Genomic DNA, 19,958 nt, shown 5'->3' with positions numbered 1-19,958 from the left:
CTGTAGGACGCACATACCGTATAGCAGTGCGTCAAAAAGGCATAAGGAGGATCTCCCGTGATGTCATGCCGGAAAGTATCCTGTGGGTCACGAGCACCAATGGACACCAAATGGAAGGTGGTCCCAAACGGAGGTTCAGCAACTGTCACTCACAGTACCCGTATCCAGGGAGAGGTGATCCAGGGATGGTCATCAGTGTTCCAACATGGGGAAAAGAAAAAGGGAACTCCACATGGTGCGGGTCAACAAAATTGGGATTTATTGAAGTAAAACACCATACACAGATAAAAATTAAAAAGTGATCACTATAGAAATAATATGGCAATGTGGGAAGCTAAAACGCTAGCCCAAACAGGAAATTGAGGAGATATTCCTTCACCATTTGATACCGCACATGTGGACTTTTTTTTTTATATATATATTTTTTGCTGTTTCATATTTCATATATGGACATTTGACTATCTACCTATCTCATATATATATATATATATATATATATATATATATATATATATATATATATATATATATATATATATATATATATATATATATATATATTTTTTTTTTAATTTTTTCTTCCTTTCTGCACATGTATGTAAATTTGACATCTCCAGCGCTGCACTTGTTTTCATTTTACTTCTCTTTGACTTGGTTTGTTTGTGTGCCAGCTGCTTTTAGTTCAAATATTTTTGTTTTAGCGCAGCATTTTCACTTTTTCTTTGCTGTCCATTGACATTGTTTATATAACAAATAAAAAAACTGTGGTTATCAAATAACACCAAAAGAAAGCTCTATTTGTGGGGGGGGGATGATTGTCATTTGTGTGCAGCGTTGCATGACCGTGCAATTACAATTAACGCAGTGCCAAAAAGCCTGGTCATGAAGGGGGGGTAAATCTTCCAGAGGTCAGGGGGTAATGGTTGTTATGTTGCATTACAGTTTTATAACACACCAGTAATTATGTGCAGTTCATTTGCTGCTACTTACTTATATTATGCTTTCATCTTCTAACAAATTTCTCTTTTTTTTTTGTTGTGCTTCCTTTCTACACAGCGGTTTAAATGGTATGATTTTATGTAGTGGTTGTAATGTGTGGTATTTATACTGCCTCCATTAAAAAAATGTCATGTTCAGTGGGTATTACGGTACCACCACGCAGTTGCGCGCACAGTGGTTTGGGATTTTCAGGGTTAAACTGGCAACATATCGCCTCCCAGCCGCCTGTCAATTGCTCCCTGAAAAAGTGATCCACTGGGGATCACTTTTCAGAGAGGCATTAAGGACTGCTACTTGAACGAGACCAATAACCTGTTGTTCATTATATTAATGAACATAGAGCTTCATTCATTTGTGTCTTTCATATCTGCCTAAAGTTCAGCTTTAAAGTGGTGTTCCGGCCAAAATGATACTTTTTAAATAAAAATACCCCTATAATACACAAGCTTAATGTATTCTAGTAAAGTTAGTCTGTAAACTAAGGTCTGTTTTGTTAGTTTATAGCAGTAGTTTGTTATTTTATAAACTTACAGCAGGCTGTGGCCATCTTAAGTGTGGGCATCTGAAGCCAGACTGTATTTCTTCCTGCATCTCATCCTTGCAGATCTCGCACATGCTCAGTGCAGCACAAGCAGTGTAATAGGTTTCAGGTCAAGTTTCCATAGCAACGGCAGTGTTAGAGAAAGTTGCCACCCTTTCCCAGAAGGCATTGCAAACAGGAAATGATGTGATGGGCCACGGCCAGGGAAGAGGAAGTAAAAAATGAATACAGCAGATATACAGTAGGTGCTGAGAAAAAAAAATTTAAAATATCCAAATCTTTTACAGTGCACAGTTTACTGAGGGTTGCTGAAGAGTTGTAAAAGTGGGTGGAACTCCACTTTAACTATGTTCCTGACCTGTAGTGATCACTGTCTGGTGTTTGCAGAGCTCCTGTTGGTATGGTGATGTTTCTATACAGTCCGTCAGGTCCCCAGTTTTAGCCGCCTCATGCAAACCCCCGAGAAGTGGGGGTGTTCCCATATCGGGAGTATCAGCTGGGAGCCCGTCAGAATCCTGGAGACTTATGGGTAGGGGTGTTCTGACAAACCCGGCAGAATAAAGTGACGTGGAATCAGCTGTTGCTGAAAACCACATGCACTGCACATGCGCACCACATCATCTGCGCCTGTGCAGTGCGTCATCGCTGATGTCAGGACACTGCATGGCAAATTCTTTGACGGCCATCTTGCTACAGGCGGCAGCAGACCTCTTTTTACACCCACCCAACTCTTGCATTCCACACTTATTTTTAACAGTAAACTGAGCTTATAAAGTGCAAAACAGTATTTGCGAGTACGTGACTCTTTTTCGATGTTAAATTCAGTCCATTGTGAAAGGGGTCTTGGAGATATAGGGATTAGGCTTGCATTCAGCTACTATGTGTAGGAATTGGGCCTCTTTCACACTGAGGCGCTTTTTCAGGTGCTTTCGCGCTAAAAAAAATGCACCTAAAAAGCTCATGAAAACGTATTTCTATTAAAATCAATGAGTGCTTTCACACTGGGGCGGTGAGCTGGCGGGGCGGTGAAAAAACGTCTGCAAGCAGTATCTTTGGAGCATGTTTGGAGCACTAAAAAAAGGGCTTCAAGAAACGCCCCCCCTCAATTGAAATGAATAGGAAGCTCTTCAAAAGGGCCTGAAAAGCTCTTTAACCACTTAAGGACCGCCTCACGCCGATGTACGTCGGCAAGGCGGCACGGGCAGGCAAAATCACGTACATGTACGTGATTTGCCTCCCGCGGGTGGGGGGTCCGATCGGACCCCCCCCCGCCGCCCGAGGCGGTCCCGTTCTGTCCCCCGGCGATCAGAGACGAGGGGGAGGCCATCCGTTCGTGGCCCCCCCCTCGCGATCGCCGCCGGCCAATGGGAACACTCCTTTGCTGCTGTATGCTAAACAGCAACAAAGGAAGTGATGTCATCTCCCCTCGGGTCGGTAGTTTCCGTTCCGGCCCGAGGAGAGAAGGCAGGTATGTGAGTGCACCAACACACACACACACAGTAGAACATGCCAGGCATACAAAACACCCCGATCCCCCCCCCCCCGATCGCCCCCCCGATCGCCCCCCCAATCACCCCCCCCCCCCCCCCCGTCACAAACTGACACCAGCAGTTTTTTTTTTTTTTTCTATTACTGCATGGTGTCAGTTTGTGACAGTTACTGTGTTAGCACAGTTACTGTTGCCCCCCTGTAGGTCTAGGGTACCCCCCTAACCCCCCCTAATAAAGTTTTAACCCCTTGATCACCCCCCGTCACCAGTGTCACTAAGCGATCATTTTTCTGATCGCTGTATTAGTGTCGCTGGTGACGCTAGTTAGTGAGGTAAATATTTAGGTTCGCCGTCAGCGTTTTATAGCGACAGGGACCCCCATATACTACCGAATAAATGTTTTAACCCCTTGATTGCCCCCTAGTTAACCCTTTCACCACTGATCACCGTATAACCGTTATGGGTGACGCTGGTTAGTTCGTTTATTTTTTATAGTGTCAGGGCACCCGCCGTTTATTACCGAATAAAGGTTTAGCCCCCTGATCGCCCGGCGGTGATATGCGTCGCCCCAGGCAGCGTCAGATTAGCGCCAGTACCGCTAACACCCACGCACGCAGCATACGCCTCCCTTAGTGGTATAGTATCTGAACGGATCAATATCTGATCCGATCAGATCTATACTAGCGTCCCCAGCAGTTTACGGTTCCCAAAAACGCAGTGTTAGCGGGATCAGCCCAGATACCCGCTAGCACCTGCGTTTTGCGCCTCCGCCCAGCCCACCCAAGTGCAGTATCGATCGATCACTGTCACTTACAAAACACTAAACGCATAACTGCAGCGTTCGCAGAGTCAGGCTTGATCCCTACGATTGCTAACAGTTTTTTTGGTAGCGTTTTGGTGAACTGGCAAGCACCAGCCCCAGGCAGCGTCAGGTTAGCGCCAGTACCGCTAACACCCACGCACGCAGTGTACACCTCCCTTAGTGGTATAGTATCTGAACGGATCAATATCTGATCTGATCAGATCTATACTAGCGTCACCAGCAGTTTAGGTTTACCAAACACGCAGTGTTAGCGGGATCAGCCCAGATACCTGCTAGCACCTGCGTTTTGCCCCTCCGCCCAGCCCAGCCCACCCAAGTGCAGTATCGATCGATCACTGTCACTTACAAAACACTAAACGCATAACTGCAGCGTTCGCAGAGTCAGGCCTGATCCCTGCGATCGCTAACAGTTTTTTTGGTAGCGTTTTGGTGAACTGGCAAGCACCAGCCCCAGGCAGCGTCAGATTAGCGCCAGTACCGCTAACACCCACGCACGCACCGTACACCTCCCTTAGTGGTATAGTATCTGAACTGATCAATATCTGATCCGATCAGAACTATACTAGCGTCCCCAGCAGTTTAGGGTTCCCAAAAACGCAGTGTTAGCGGGATCAGCCCAGATACCTGCTAGCACCTGCGTTTTGCCCCTCCGCCCGGCCCAGCCCACCCAAGTGCGGTATCGATCGATCACTGTCACTTACAAAACTCTAAACGCATAACTGCAGCGTTCGCAGAGTCAGGCCTGATCTCTGCGATCGCTAACAGTTTTTTTAGTAGCGTTTTGGGGAACTGGCAAGCACCAGCGGCGTAGTACACCCCGGTCGTAGTCAAACCAGCACTGCAGTAACACTTGGTGACGTGGCGAGTCCCATAAGTGCAGTTCAAGCTGGTGAGGTGGCAAGCACAAGTAGTGTCCCGCTGCCACCAAGAAGACAAACACAGGCCCGTCGTGCCCATAGTGCCCTTCCTGCAGCATTCGCCAATCCTAATTGGGAACCCACCACTTCTGCAGCGCCCGTACTTCCCCCATTCACATCCCCAACCAAATGCAGTCGGCTGCATGAGAGGCATTTTCTTTATGTCCTCCCGAGTACCCCTACCCAACGAACCCCCCCAAAAAGATGTCGTGTCTGCAGCAAGTGCAGATATAAGCGTGACACCCGCTATTATTGTCCCTCCTGTCCTGACAATCCTGGTTTTTGCATTGGTGAATGTTTTGAACGCTACCATGCACTAGTTGAGTATTAGCGTAGGGTACAGCATTGCACAGACTAGGACACACTTTCACAGGGTCTCCCAAGATGCCATCGCATTTTGAGAGACCCGAACCTGGAACCGGTTACAGTTATAAAAGTTACAGTTACAAAAAAAGTGTAAAAAAAAAAAAAAATATATGAAATAAAAAAAAATAGTTGTCGTTTTATTGTTCTCTCTCTCTATTCTCTCTCTCTATTGTTCTGCTCTTTTTTACTGTATTCTATTCTGCAATGTTTTATTGTTATTGTTATTATGTTTTATCATGTTTGTTTTTCAGGTGTGTAATTATTTATACTTTACTGTTTACTGTGCTTTATTGTTAACCATTGTTAACCATTTTTTTGTCTTCAGGTACGCCATTCACGACTTTAAGTGGTTATACCAGAATGATGCCTGCAGGTTTAGGTATCATCTTGGTATCATTCTTTTCAGCCAGCGGTCGGCTTTCATGTAAAAGCAATCCTAGCGGCTAATTAGCCTCTAGACTGCTTTTACAAGCCGTGGGAGGGAATGCCATCCCCCCACCGTCTTCCGTGTTTTTCTCTGGCTCTCCTGTCTCAACAGGGAACCTGAGAATGCAGCCGGTGATTCAGCCAGCTGACCATAGAGCTGATCAGAGACCAGAGTGGCTCCAAACATCTCTATGGCCTAAGAAACCGGAAGCTACGAGCATTTCATGACTTAGATTTCGCCGGATGTAAATAGCGCCATTGGGAAATTGGAGAAGCATTTTATCACACCGATCTTGGTGTGGTCAGATGCTTTGAGGGCAGAGGAGAGATCTAGGGTCTAATAGACCACAATTTTTTCAAAAAAGAGTACCTGTCACTACCTATTGCTATCATAGGGGATATTTACATTCCCCGAGATAACAATAAAAATGATTTAAAAAAAAAATATGAAAGGAACAGTTTAAAAGTAAGATTAAAAAAGCAAAAAAATAATAAAGAAAAAAAAAAAAAAAAAAAAAAAAGCACCCCTGTCGCCCCCTGCTCTCGCGCTAAGGCGAACGCAAGCGGCGGTCTGTCGTCAAACGTAAACAGCAATTGCACCATGCATGTGAGGTATCACCGCGAAGGCCAGATCGAGGGCAGTAATTTTTCCAGTAGACCTCCTCTGTAAATCTAAAGTGGTAACCTGTAAAGGCTTTTGAAGGCTTTTAAACATGTATTTATTTTGTTACCACTGCACGTTTGTGCGCAATTTTAAAGCATGTCATGTTTGGTATCTATGTACTCGGCCTAAGATCATCTTTTTTATTTCATCAAACATTTGGGCAATATAGTGTGTTTTAGTGCATTAAAATTTAAAAAAGTGTGTTTTTTCCCCAAAAAATGCGTTTGAAAAATCGCTGCGCAATTACTGTGTGAAAAAAAAAAAATGAAACACCCACCATTTTAATCTGTAGGGCATTTGCTTTAAAAAAATATATAATGTTTGGGGGTTCAAAGTAATTTTTTTGCAAAAAAAAATAACTTTTCCATGTAAACAATAAGTGTCAGAAAGGGCTTTGTCTTCAAGTGGTTAGAAGAGTGGGTGATGTGTGACATAAGCTTCTAAATGTTGTGCATAAAATGCCAGGACAGTTCAAAACCCCCCCAAATGACCCCATTTTGGAAAGTAGACACCCCAAGCTATTTGCTGAGAGGCATGTCGAGTCTATGGAATATTTTATATTGCGACACAAGTTGCGGGAAAGAGACAAATTTTTTTTTTTTTTTTTTTTTGCACAAAGTTGTCACTAAATGATATATTGCTCAAACATGCCATGGAAATATGTGAAATTACACCCCAAAATACATTCTGCTGCTTCTCCTGAGTACGGGGATACCACATGTGTGAGACTTTTTGGGAGCCTGGCCGCGTACGGGACCCCGAAAACCAAGCACCGCCTTCAGGCTTTCTAAGGGCGTGAATTTTTGATTTCACTTTTCACTGCCTATCACAGTTTCGGAGGCCATGGAATGCCCAGGTGGCACAAAACCCCCCCAAATGACCCCATTTTGGAAAGTAGACACCCAAAGCTATTTGCTGAGCGGTATAGTGAGTATTTTGCAGACCTCACTTTTTGTCACAAAGTTTTGAAAATTGAAAAAAGAAAAAAAAAAATGTTTTTTCTTGTCTTTCTTCAATTTCAAAAACAAATGAGAGCTGCAAAATACTCACCATGCCTCTCAGCAAATAGCTTGGGGTGTCTACTTTCCAAAATGGGGTCATTTGGGGGGGTTTTGTGCCACCTGGGCATTCCATGGCCTCCGAAACTGTGATAGGCAGTGAAGAGTGAAATCAAAAATTTACACCCTTAGAAATCCTGAAGGCGGCGATTGGTTTTCGGGGCCCCGTACGCGGCTAGGCTCCCAAAAAGTCCCACACATGTGGTATCCCCGTACTCAGGAGAAGCAGCTGAATGTATTTTGGGGTGCAATTCCACATAGGCCCATGGCATGTGTGAGCAATATATCATTTAGTGACAACTTTTTGTAAATATTTTTTTTTTGGTCATTTTTCAATCACTTGGGACAAAAAAAATAAATATTCAATGGGTTCAACATGCCTCTCAGCAATTTCCTTGGGGTGTCTACTTTCCAAAATGGGGTCATTTGGGGGGGTTTTGTACTGCCCTGCCATTTTAGCACCTCAAGAAATGACATAGGCAGTCATAAACTAAAAGCTGTGTAAATTACAGAAAATGTACCCTAGTTTGTAGACGCTATAACTTTTGCGCAAACCAATAAATATACGCTTATTGACATTTTTTTTACCAAAGACATGTGGCCGAATACATTTTGGCCTAAATGTATGACTAAAATTTAGTTTATTGGATTTTTTTTATAACAAAAAGTAGAAAATATCATTTTTTTTCAAAATTTTCGGTCTTTTTCCGTTTATAGCGCAAAAAATGAAAACCGCAGAGGTGATCAAATACCATCAAAAGAAAGCTCTATTTGTGGGAAGAAAAGGACGCAAATTTCGTTTGGGTACAGCATTGCATGACCGCGCAATTAGCAGTTAAAGCGACGCAGTGCCAAATTGGAAAAAGACCTCTGGTCCTTAGCCAGCATAATGGTCCGGGGCTCAAGTGGTTAAAAGCACTCTGTGTTTTACTGGCAGTTTAGAGACACCTCAGTGTGAAAAGGGGCCTTGGGGTTTGCCACCATTTCTGCCTCCCTGCGCCGCACTTCCACCCAGATAGTTTCTGGATCTACGTTTAATGTCTGTAATCTCACGTACAATAAGCCGTCATAGAAAACCCTTCAATGAGTCTCAGACCACAGCTTCTGTGGTGGAGTTTGCATTAACCACTTGAGCCCCGGACCATTATGCTGCCTAAGGACCAGAGGTCTTTTTCCAATTTGGCACTGCGTCGTTTTAACTGCTAATTGCGCGGTCATGCAATGCTGTACCCAAACGAAATTTGCGTCCTTTTCTTCCCACAAATAGAGCTTTCTTTTGATGGTATTTGATCACCTCTGCGGTTTTTATTTTTTGCGCTATAAACGGAAAAAGACCGAAAATTTTGAAAAAAAATGATATTTTCTACTTTTTGTTATAAAAAAATCCAATAAACTCAATTTTAGTCATACATTTAGGCCAAAATGTATTCGGCCACATGTCTTTGGTAAAAAAAATGTCAATAAGCGTATATTTATTGGTTTGCACAAAAGTTATAGCGTCTACAAACTAGGGTACATTTTCTGTAATTTACACAGCTTTTAGTTTATGACGGCCTATGTCATTTCTTGAGGTGCTAAAATGGCAGAGCAGTACAAAACCCCCCCAAATGACCCCATTTTGGAAAGTAGACACCCCAAGCTATTTGCTGAGAGGTATAGTGAGTATTTTGCAGACCTCACTTTTTGTCACAAAGTTTTGAAATTTGAAAAAGCCGACTGCATTTGGTTGCGGATGTGAATGGGGGAAGTACGGGCGCTGCAGAAGTGGTGGGTTCCCAATAAGGATTGGCGAATGCAGCAGGAAGGGCATTATGGGCACGAGGGGCCTGTGTTTGTCTTTTTGGTGGCAGCGGGACACTACTTGTGCTTGCCACCTCACCAGCTTGAACTGCACTTATGGGACTCGCCACGTCACCAAGTGTTACTGCAGTGCTGGTTTGACTACGACCGGGGTATACTAGGCCGCTGGTGCTTGCCAGTTCACCAAAATACTACCAAAAAAACTGTTAGCGATCGCAGGGATCAGGCCTGACTCTGCGAACGCTGCAGTTATGCGTTTAGTGTTTTGTAAGTGTCAGTGATCGATTGATACTGCACTTGGGTGGGCTGGGCTGGGCCGGGCGGAGGGGCAAAACGCAGGTGCTAGCAGGTATCTGGGCTGATCCCGCTAACACTGCGTTTTTGGGAACCCTAAACTGCTGGGGACGCTAGTGTAGATCTGATCGGATCAGATATTGATCCGTTCAGATACTATACCACTAAGGGAGGCGTATGCTGCGTGCGTGGGTGTTAGCGCTACTGGCGCTAACCTGACGCTTCCTGGGGCTGGTGCTTGCCAGTTCACCAAAACACTACCAAAAAAACTGTTAGCAATCGCAGGGATCAGGCCTGACTCTGCGAACGCTGCAGTTATGCGTTTAGTGTTTTGTAAGTGTCAGTGATCGATTGATACTGCACTTGGGTGGGCTGGGCTGGGCCGGGCGGAGGGGCAAAACGCAGGTGCTAGCAGGTATCTGGGCTGATCCCGCTAACACTGCGTTTTTGGGAACCCTAAACTGCTGGGGACGCTAGTGTAGATCTGATCGGATCAGATATTGATCCGTTCAGATACTATACCACTAAGGGAGGCGTATGCTGCGTGCGTGGGTGTTAGCGCTACTGGCGCTAACCTGACGCTTCCTGGGGCTGGTGCTTGCCAGTTCACCAAAACACTACCAAAAAAACTGTTAGCAATCGCAGGGATCAGGCCTGACTCTGCGAACGCTGCAGTTATGCGTTTAGTGTTTTGTAAGTGACAGTGATCGATACCGCACTTGGGTGGGCTGGGCGGAGGGGCAAAACGCAGGTGCTAGCAGGTATCTGGGCTGATCCCGCTAACACTGCGTTTTTGGGAACCCTAAACTGCTGGGGACGCTAGTATAGATCTGATCGGATCAGATATTGATCTGATCAGATACTATACCACTAAGGGAGGCGTATGCTGCGTGCGTGGGTGTTAGCGGTACTGGCGCTAATCTGACGCTGCCTGGGGCGACGCATATCACAGCCGGGCGATCAGGGGGCTAAACCTTTATTCGGTAATAAACGGCGGGTGCCCTGACACTATAAAAAATAAATGAACTAACCAGCGTCACCCGTAACAGTTATACGGTGATCAGTGGTGAAAGGGTTAACTAGGGGGCCATCAAGGGGTTAAAACATTTATTCGGTAGTATATGGGGGTCCGTGACGCTATAAAACGCTGACGGCGAACCTCAATATTTACCTCACTAACTAGCGTCACCAGCGACACTAATACAGCGATCAGAAAAATGATCGCTTAGCGACACTGGTGACAGGGGGTGATCAAGGGGTTGAAACTTTATTAGGGGGGGTTAGGGGGGTACCCTAGACCTAAAGGGGGGTAACAGTAACTGTCCCAACACTGTAACTGTCACAAACTGACACCAGTGCAATAATCAGAAAAAAAAAAACTGCTTGGTGTCAGTTTGTTACAGGGGGGGGGGGGGTGATTGGGGGGGCGATCGGGGTGTTTTGTGTGCCTGGCATGTTCTACTGTGTGTGTGTAGTGTTGTGCACTCACAGTGAAGTCTTCTCTCCTCGGGCCGGAACGGAAATTACCGAGCCGAGGAGAGATGACATCATTTCCTTTGCTGCTGTTTAGCATACAGCAGCAAAGGAATGATTCGAAGGAATGATCCGATCGGACCCCCCACCCGCGGAAGGCAAATCACGTACATGTACGTGATTTTGCCTGTCCGTGCCACCTTGCCGACGTACATCGGCGTGAGGCGGTCGTCAAGTGGTTAATGTGAAGGAATTTCACCAATGCCCTAGAGAATGGTATCAGGTGTAGGGGAGAGCGTCAACCAGAATGGATTAACACTCCATAGTGGGCAGGCTGATGATTAGGAAATGGCTAGGGACAGTGGTCTGAGAGAAGGCAGGGTTTATAGGCTGAATCAATCACATAGGGAAGCATTGCAGAACTACCTAATCCTAAATCAATACAGGATAGACCGCCAAGGGATGCCGAATGGCATAAATAACACTTACCATCTGCATGTGTCTCCCTTCACACATCCATGAGACTCAATTCAATAAGCAAATTAGCAGTTTGTTTCATGTTTGGTTGGAGTGGTGTTTCTTATTCAGTACACTATTTCTTTGTTCTTCACTCTTCCTAACAGCTGACACTAACATCATTTTATGTTTTTCAGGAGCGCCCCCTTCCTCAGGAAATGCTGAAACTGGTACAATAATCATCATTTTGGTAATGGCGGTGGTGGTTATTTATATTTGTGCCATTACCATATATTACTGTATCAGGTAAGCAAAAAGTGACTATTTGCTGTGCTTCTGCCATCTGTTCTACTCTGTTCCACTGTATGTAAATCTGGAATATACAGCTTATACAGTACCATCTTGTGCAAGATCAGTATAACCTCCACACTGCTGCCCAAGCTGTGGGTATGGCAGCAGGGCTTGAGGTTCCCCCCCACCATGACTGGCCTTTAAATGTGCCAACTAAGTCACAGCCGAGGGACTGATGCTCATTGGTCAAAAACTGAAACGCACCAACAAACTAAGATATGCAGAAGAAAAAAGGGAGTCCCTCCCCTTCTAGGGGCAAGGAAAAAAATAAAGCTCCTCTAACACGTGGTTTTCCCGTCCCATCTATGTCTAGGATAGGAAGGTTCCGATGTTCAGGCTTGTTGGTTCGCTTAAACCAGTTGCAAAAATGAGGGGTTGGCTAGCGCTAGGAGAGCAATATCCAAACTAGAGGAGACAGTATGTGACCCAACAGCATGTATCGTTTCCAGGGTGCCCAAATGGAGTCAAAGTGGCCTTTGTTTCCCAATCATGTGGCTATCCACCCCTCTGCCTCCATAATTTCCGTTACTTTCTTTATCCAGTCCCAATGGCTTGGTACATGGGCGCTCTTCCAATGAATTGCTACCAGCCGTTTAGCTGCATTAGGCAGATGGGGGAAGATGCTGCATTTTATATCTTATTAAGGGGACAGTGGGGACATGGAGCAAGAGGTGGGCTGGTTGGAATGGCAGGTCAATCTTTAAAATATCATTTATACAGTCCCTAATCTCCTTCCAGAAAGGTCTAATCTGGGGGCATTCCCACCATATATGTAAGAGTGTGCCCCGTTGGCCGCAGCCTCTCCAACAAAGATCGAAGGCAGAGGGGTAGATCCGAGCCAGGTTCGCAGGCACTCAGTACCATATGGTCAATAGTTTATAGTTATTTTCTTGGAGTCTATCAAACTGGAGTGGGTCAATTGGTATAGATGAAGCAGTTGCTCCTCAGTGAAGTCAGTCTGTAAATCCTGCTCCCACTCCCTGATGTAGCCTGTTTTGGATGGAGGGAGCGTTGCAGCGGAGCAATTGATACATTGATAGATTTGTGTGAGGAGTGGGTTCACTGACGTCCCAGAGGCATTCAAACACCATTAGGGTGGTTTCTCATTCGGGAAGGATGGCCCTGGGCAAGATGGAAGTTACGGAGCTGGTGGTATCTCCAGAAGACCAGGGGGAAGGGAGCATATAGTTCCCGCAAGGAATCTAAAGGCACCACATTACCGCCATCTGTAAATTTACCCAGGCTAATGACCCCATCCCTCAGCCAAGTGCTAATAGAGATCAAGCTCTCTCCGAACCGCCTAAGGGACTTGAAGGTGGAGCAGTGTGGTAAATATTGAGATCATTTGGCTTGAATTGTACAGTTGATGTTGAGTCCCATCAAACTGAAAATCACACAATCTCCGCTGATGTTGGCAGCCCATTCTGTGAACTGTCTTGTGTAGCTACAATTATGTGCAGCTAATATATGTTCACACACAGCCAATTGTCATGTAATTGTTTTGTAAAGTGACTTTAAAGTGCTGGCAATCCTAAAGCCGGCCATAGATGGGTCGAAATTCGGCTGGTTTAGCAGGGACCGGACAAATTTCAATTAATTTGTGAGCAGGCTGGCTGTCCCCAAGTCGAGAGATCGACTTGGGGACAGCCAACCTGTTGCTGTTTTTTTTTTTTTTTTTTTTTTTTCTTTTTTTCTGCTCGATCCGTGTGGCCAACTATAGCTGGCAACACTGATTATTGTACTCTTACAGTGGGGAACTCTCCTGTCAGAATACAATAGCCGCGCAGGAAGGATTCCCCCATCAACACACTCGGTGTTGAACATACAAAAAAAGAAAAAAAAATATTGTCTAAGCCTTAGGCTGGCCATAGATGTTGTTGTGTTTTTTTTTTTTTTTTGTTTTTTTTTTTTTATTTTATTATCAACCAACAGGCTGATAATAAACTAATAAAAAAAAAAAAAAAAACAATTCCCTCATCTATATAAGCAAGTTTGATGAAGGAATCCTCCTTGCTGTGTTGTATTCTGACAGTGGGGACTCCTTTTTATCAAGTGTCAGAACACATCAGCTCTGCACCTGATTGGCTGTGGCCACTGATCAAATGAAAAACTTCCAACCTCTCGTTTGTCAAAAGTCGATTGTTGGATCGACTTCTGTCAAGGGGGAACGGCCATAGATGTATTGTATATAAATTTGTCCGGTCCCCATCTATGGCCAGCTTTAGTCTAGACAGTCATGGTGGATCTCCGAGTGATGTTTCATCATGTGGCTGGTGTGATGGGACATCCTCTACTGCAGTTTGAGAATTTGCGTTTTAACATAAATTTTTTTTTGCTATTTTCTCATTTGAAAATGATCTAATTTCTAAAGGACAATCTAATTTTTAAAAATCATTTTTTTTCTCTCTCAGGGATTTAAAGTCAATTAACTCATTGGATTTATGAAGAGATATAGAAAAAAGCAACAACGTTGAGCAGAATTTCCAGTCTTCCTACACCAGAAAGTTTTGGAGTACCACACCCCAAAAACGGTGTCATTAATTCAGAATTGTTAATTTTAAGGCAACTCTCTGAAGACCAGTTTAGCCAAGTAGACATCAGCCAAATGTACAGTAGGAAGAGGAGAGTTATTGGTAACCTATGAAATGAACTGGTCCTTCAGTTCTGCCTGTGGTACTCTCTGCTCCCCCTGGACATATAGCTTTACCGCAACTTGTCTTATTCTGTTACTGCCGCATATTTATTATTACCAAAGTGCCAAAACTTCTGCTGCTGCTGAAATCCAGCTAGTTATTCCTTAGGGTGCTGGAGCTAAATGTTTTGTACTTTTTATAGTATATGGTCTGTTTATTAGCGATGACTTTTTCTTTTTTTATGACATGCAAACCAATCGTGAATGAAATATAACTGTTATCTTTCTAATCGCACTCCCAAAAACATAGAAAAGTGACAAGTAGTCCATTGAGTCTGCCTGTTTTGCTTCTAGCTTAATATTTGCTTTTGGTTTTTAACTGACCTTATTTTTTTTAATTCAGAGGATTGCTGTATTTTTTTTTTTTTTTTTTTTTTTTTTACATACTGGTGTTCATTTTTTGAAAGTTACACATTTTGCAAAAAGGGATTACCATTCTAAACACTTTCCATGCTGATTTTTTTATTTATTTTAAGCATTAATTTGTAATTTTCTGAAGTATATTTTCATGTTCTTACAACCTCTCAACTCTGCTGCTGTCAATAGGTCTAAAATCGGGATGGAGCACTGATAGAATAAATCGGTAAAGTGGTTAGGTGTGAATAATCCGCCCTACGTAGAGGTTGGTAACTGGCACATTTCGGGGTTTGCTAACGCCTCTTTTCAGGCTCCAGACTACAAAGTGCTACGTATGCAAATTTTCCAAATCTGCAATTACAGGGTTTATCTATATTCCATTTCTTTAAGAAGATTGTAATTATCTGAAGCCCCTAAGAAGGGGGATTTGTAAACTCTGAAACGTGTTGGTATCCATCTAATACAACCAGATTTTTCCCCAATTTATTCTTTTGGTACTAAACACCCTTTTTTTTCTTCTTTGCACTTTAAGTTTTAACCAAGGTTTCCTAGCAGTTAGAGGGACTTGGTATTTTAGGAGCTGCCTATTTGGTATACTGTCTCTAGACTTACGTTATCTGTTTTACCACATTGTAATTCTAAATATTTTTTTTTTTTTTTTAAATACCTGGTCTGCCATCATCCCATGGTCATAATATTTTATATACATAAATTTAGGTGCTCTCTCTACTTGTTATTTGTATGTTACATATCTGCTGAGACACCCATAGTAATGTGGACTACTGCTTAGGAATGAGTCCGTTGTTTTAATAGCGGACTTCAGGTTTATTTATTACACCAAAGACACATTTCATGGCTAAAATATATCACTTCCTCAGTTTAATAATGTTACACAAGAATAATAATAATAAATAAATATATATAATAAAATATAATATAATATAATAAAATATAATATAGATCCCAAAACACGAAGGACTCTTTGAGGAGTAGCAACAATGCACTATCGGGGTCCATGCACACTGAGCTTTTTTTTTTGTTTTTTTGTTTTTTTTTGTTTTTTTTTTGCTGCCAGAAAAAACTGAAAGGGAAAACAAGATTTTTTTTTTCCTGCCTCTAAACGCTGAGCTTAGTGTCACTAAACCCACATCATAAAAAAATATCAATAAATTGTGTATTACATTCTGTATATACTCACTATAAGATTCATTTTCTGCACTCTGAAAAAAAATCAGTTTGATCCTGCTGCTCTCTATCTCCCCCTTTTGTTCATGTCCAGCGAGGGATTTTGCAGCTGTGGTGGCAACTCTGCACATGCTCAGTTTTCAGTGAGCTTCGATGCTGACCATTTCCTCCCCATCACATCTAAGCAGCACATGTGGGTGTATTACACAGTGCTAAGTTAATGACAGCCAACTCCCTTCCCCCTTATTCATGCTCACTAACCAGATAAACACAATGAGGGGAATATTACATGTAGATTGATGGTGGCTTTGCCTCCCTCTTATTCTAAGACACAGGCTGGAGGGACGTGACAAAGACTGTGACTGGCAGAAATCTACCCACACCATGGTATTGCCAAAAAATAATAAAGAATTGATTTCAAATATATAGTTGGTGATATTAATTAATTTTTACTCTATTCAAAGGCTTTTTTTTTTTTTTTTTTTTGAACATGTGACCAGCAGCAGAGGACTAAAAGCTCCTCCTGCTTATGTTTCCCTGGGAAAGATCTGGGTCACGTGACAGCTGTTTATTAACTAGGAAAAGGTACTTTAAAAAAAAATATAGTGCCATCATCCATATACAGAAATAGAAGGGAAAATGTAAAGTATACAGCGTGTGTTTAGTATCACTTTAAAATATGCCTTTAAGGCTGGGTTCACACTAGTGCGAATTGGGTGTGGGTTTCCTCCGCATCCAATTCGCATGGTAGGAGGTGGTGACTGTCTCTCTTTGGAGCTGGTTCACATATCCCTGCGGCGGCTCCGGTGCGAATTTGCACAGGAGTCCTGTGCGTCTTTTGGGCCATTTCAGGTCCGAATTCAGCCAAAATTATGGGCTGAAATCAGACCTGAAACAGTGAACGAGGACGCACCGACTCCTGCTGTGAGCCGCTCTGTACTCAATTGTGAACCCAGCCTAAATGTCTCAATTTGGGCAATGGACACATAACATTGAGCTGCTTCTATAGCCAAATCTCTAAACTCCTCTAGAGGCAGCATTTTTCTTTTTTTTTTTTTTTTTAAGCCAGTGTGCATGGAGCCTTTACTGTGATACTAGCCAGGAAACCTGACTTGTATGTGGAAGAAGGAAGTAAATAGAAGTATTCTCAAGCATTATTATCAATTTAGCATTAATTAAATTTTGCCATTAAAAGAGCACTTTAGACACACCAAAGGGTATTTGCAAAAGTCCTTTAGTATGTAGATGTACAGTTTGTGATATAAATGTTATATGTAAATGTAGTTTAATATTTATCCTTTTAACCACTTGCCGACCACTGCGCGCCGATATACGTCGGCACAATGGCAGCGGTGGGCAAATAGGCGTACCTGTACATCCCCTTTAAGAGCCGGCGATAGCAGGCGCGCGCTGCTGCGTACTGCATGACCGTGCCCGCACGAGTCCGCCGGTCTCCCGGCGATCGTGTCACAGAGCTTCAGAACGGGGAAGTGCCTATGTCAGTGATGGCTAACCTTGGCACCCCCAGAGATTTTGGAACTACATGCATGAGCATGAGCATCATGGGAAAAGTAGTTCCAAAACCTCTGGGGTGCCAAGGTTCGCCATCACTGGCCTATGTAAACAAGGCATTTCCTCCTCCTGGCTTGTGTCATGACAGAGATCACTGGTCCCTGTCATCGGGAGCGGTGATCGCCGTCATGTGATTTGAAGCCCCCCCACAGTTAGAATCACTCCCTAGGACACACTTAACCCCTTAAACGCCCCCTAGTGGTTAACCCCTTCACTGCCAGTGTCATTTACACAGTAATTTTTATTGCACTGATCGCTGTATAAATGACAATGGTCCCAAAAAGGTGTCAAAAGTGTCCGATGTGTCTGCCGCAATCTCGCGGTCCCGATAAAAATCGCAGATTGCCGCCATTGCTAATAAAAAACAATAAGTTAAAAATAAAAATGCCATAAAACTATCCCCTATGTTGTAGACGCTATAACTTTTGTGCAAACCAATCAATATACTCTTATTGCGAATTTTTTTTTTTTTTTTAACGAAAATTATGTAGAATACATATCGACCTAAACTGATGAAGAAAATAGTTTTTTTATATATTTTTGGGGGATATTTATTATAGTAAAAAATAATGCGTTTTTTTCAAAGTTGACGCATTTTTTTTTTGTTTATAGCACAAAAAATAATAACCGCAGAAGTGATCAAATACCACCAAAAGAAAGCTCTTCTTGTGGAGAAAAAAAAATATTTTTTTGGGTGCAACGACCGCGCAATTGTTAAAGCGACGCAGTGCCAAATCGCAAAAAGTGCTCTGGTCAGGAAGTGGGTAAAATCTTCCAGGACTGAAGCTGTTAAAGATGTAAGATGGTGTTTCTACGCTGACAATCATGTTGTTTGGTCGCAGCCTTTCATACTGTATTTAGCTCATCATTTTGCTATAATATGAATTATCTGCCGTCTATAAAACACAATCTGATGTGCCAAATTGACTAATTTTCTACTAATTACTTGGCAATTCCATATCAATTTTAAAGGGAATCTAAAGTTTTTATTTAAAAAAGTTCCTATAAAATATATATTTTTTTTAAAGAATTAAAAAAAGAAAAAATTGATATATATGGACTAATTGCATGTGAACGATGAATAAGCTCTGTATGCTCTCGGCAAGCTTTTTTGACGTGTGGCCATCACATTCCTAGCAGAAATAGGAATGTCCTCCAGTTCTGTTTCACAGAAAATATTTAATCGCTACAGCCTGCCATTTCCCTGCATATGTACTGTATATTTTGAATTGGTCTTCATCTCTAATGTCAGCATATTTTTTGCCGTTCTAAGTCTGCACTGAACAAATCTGAGCACTTAAGTGAACAATAGGTACAAAAACAAATTACTACTCCTGTGCCGTATAGCATCAAATAGTCATTGCAAATGCATTCTTAAAGTGGATGTAAACCTGAATTTTTTTTTCTATCATACTATAGGGTATAAGATTTTCTATCATTTGAGCCCAGTCTTGCCACACAGAGTTAATCCATCTCTGAGCAATCCTCTTTTATTGTTCAGTGAGATAAATCTTGACAAACTGAGAAAAACTTTGTCAAATACTCCCCCTTGCTGTGAGTGACAGCCTAAGACACAGGCAGTATTTTTTAATTCCCTCCCCCACTCCTTTCTTCAGCAGCTCTGCAAGGATTGGCTGTTCCACACCTCACCATGATTTGGCATGCTGAAGTCATGTGGTTACTTTCCTGTCTTTTCACTGGATGTTAGAGATCATAGCAGAAGTTCAGTGTAAATAATACACAGGAGAAAATGCATATTGACAAGGGGAGAGTAGAGGTGGGCGGGGAGTCTACTGACATCACGACTCCACCCACCGAGCTCCAGACAACAGACCCACCCACAGAATCTGCAGTTTTTCGGGTCTAATAACAGACAGAGGGGAGACATTTGACAGGTAAAGATACATGCAGGAGGCATGTATATCCTTATAGAAAACCTCTATGGCAGTGGTTTAGAAAGGATGACATTGGGTTTACATCCACTTTAAGCATATGTAGTAGTAACATATTTTTGTTTTTATTTTTTCTCAAGTGTTTGTTTCTTTTTATTTTCTTATGCAATTTAACAGATTTGGAAAATGCACTTTAATATCTGATTATGGCCAGCTTGGAAAGTCCTCTTGTGTTGATATTATTTAATATCAATGTATGTGCTGCTTCCAAAATAAAAAAAAAATTGAAAAGCCTATGTATTTTGTGTTTTTTTTTGTTTTTTTTGTTTGTTTGTTTTTTTGTGTGTGTGTGATTTTTTTCTTGTTTCCCATAATAAGTGGGGCAGATGATCTGCATCTCTATTTTAGGCAGTCCTCAGCAAGACAGATGGGTACATCATGACATATGACTATTAGCTTATCCATTGTACCCGTGTGTATGTGTAATATATATATATATATATATATATATATATATATATATATATATATATATATATATATATATATATATATATATATATATATATATATAAATAAATAAATAAATAAATATGAGAGAGA

The 19,958-nt window shown here is 42.4% G+C and overlaps 1 protein-coding gene across 1 annotated transcript in view; it reads left to right on the top strand.

The window, feature by feature from the left end:
- The window catches only part of LOC141116616 (uncharacterized), a 56,968-nt gene extending 37,319 nt beyond the window's left edge, over positions 1–19,649 (top strand). Inside the window, exons 5-6 of the mRNA XM_073609009.1 lie at positions 11,504–11,612; positions 14,069–19,649. Of these exons, the coding sequence (XP_073465110.1) occupies positions 11,504–11,612; positions 14,069–14,102 (143 nt within the window). The 3' untranslated portion in view covers positions 14,103–19,649. The remainder of the gene's footprint in view (positions 1–11,503; positions 11,613–14,068) is intronic.
- The last annotated feature ends 309 nt before the right edge of the window (positions 19,650–19,958 follow it).

This window comes from Aquarana catesbeiana, linkage group LG13 (assembly GCF_042186555.1).
Source record: "Aquarana catesbeiana isolate 2022-GZ linkage group LG13, ASM4218655v1, whole genome shotgun sequence".
NCBI classification, from domain to species: Eukaryota; Metazoa; Chordata; class Amphibia; order Anura; family Ranidae; genus Aquarana; species Aquarana catesbeiana.
This window is presented reverse-complemented; position numbering and strand designations above follow the sequence as displayed.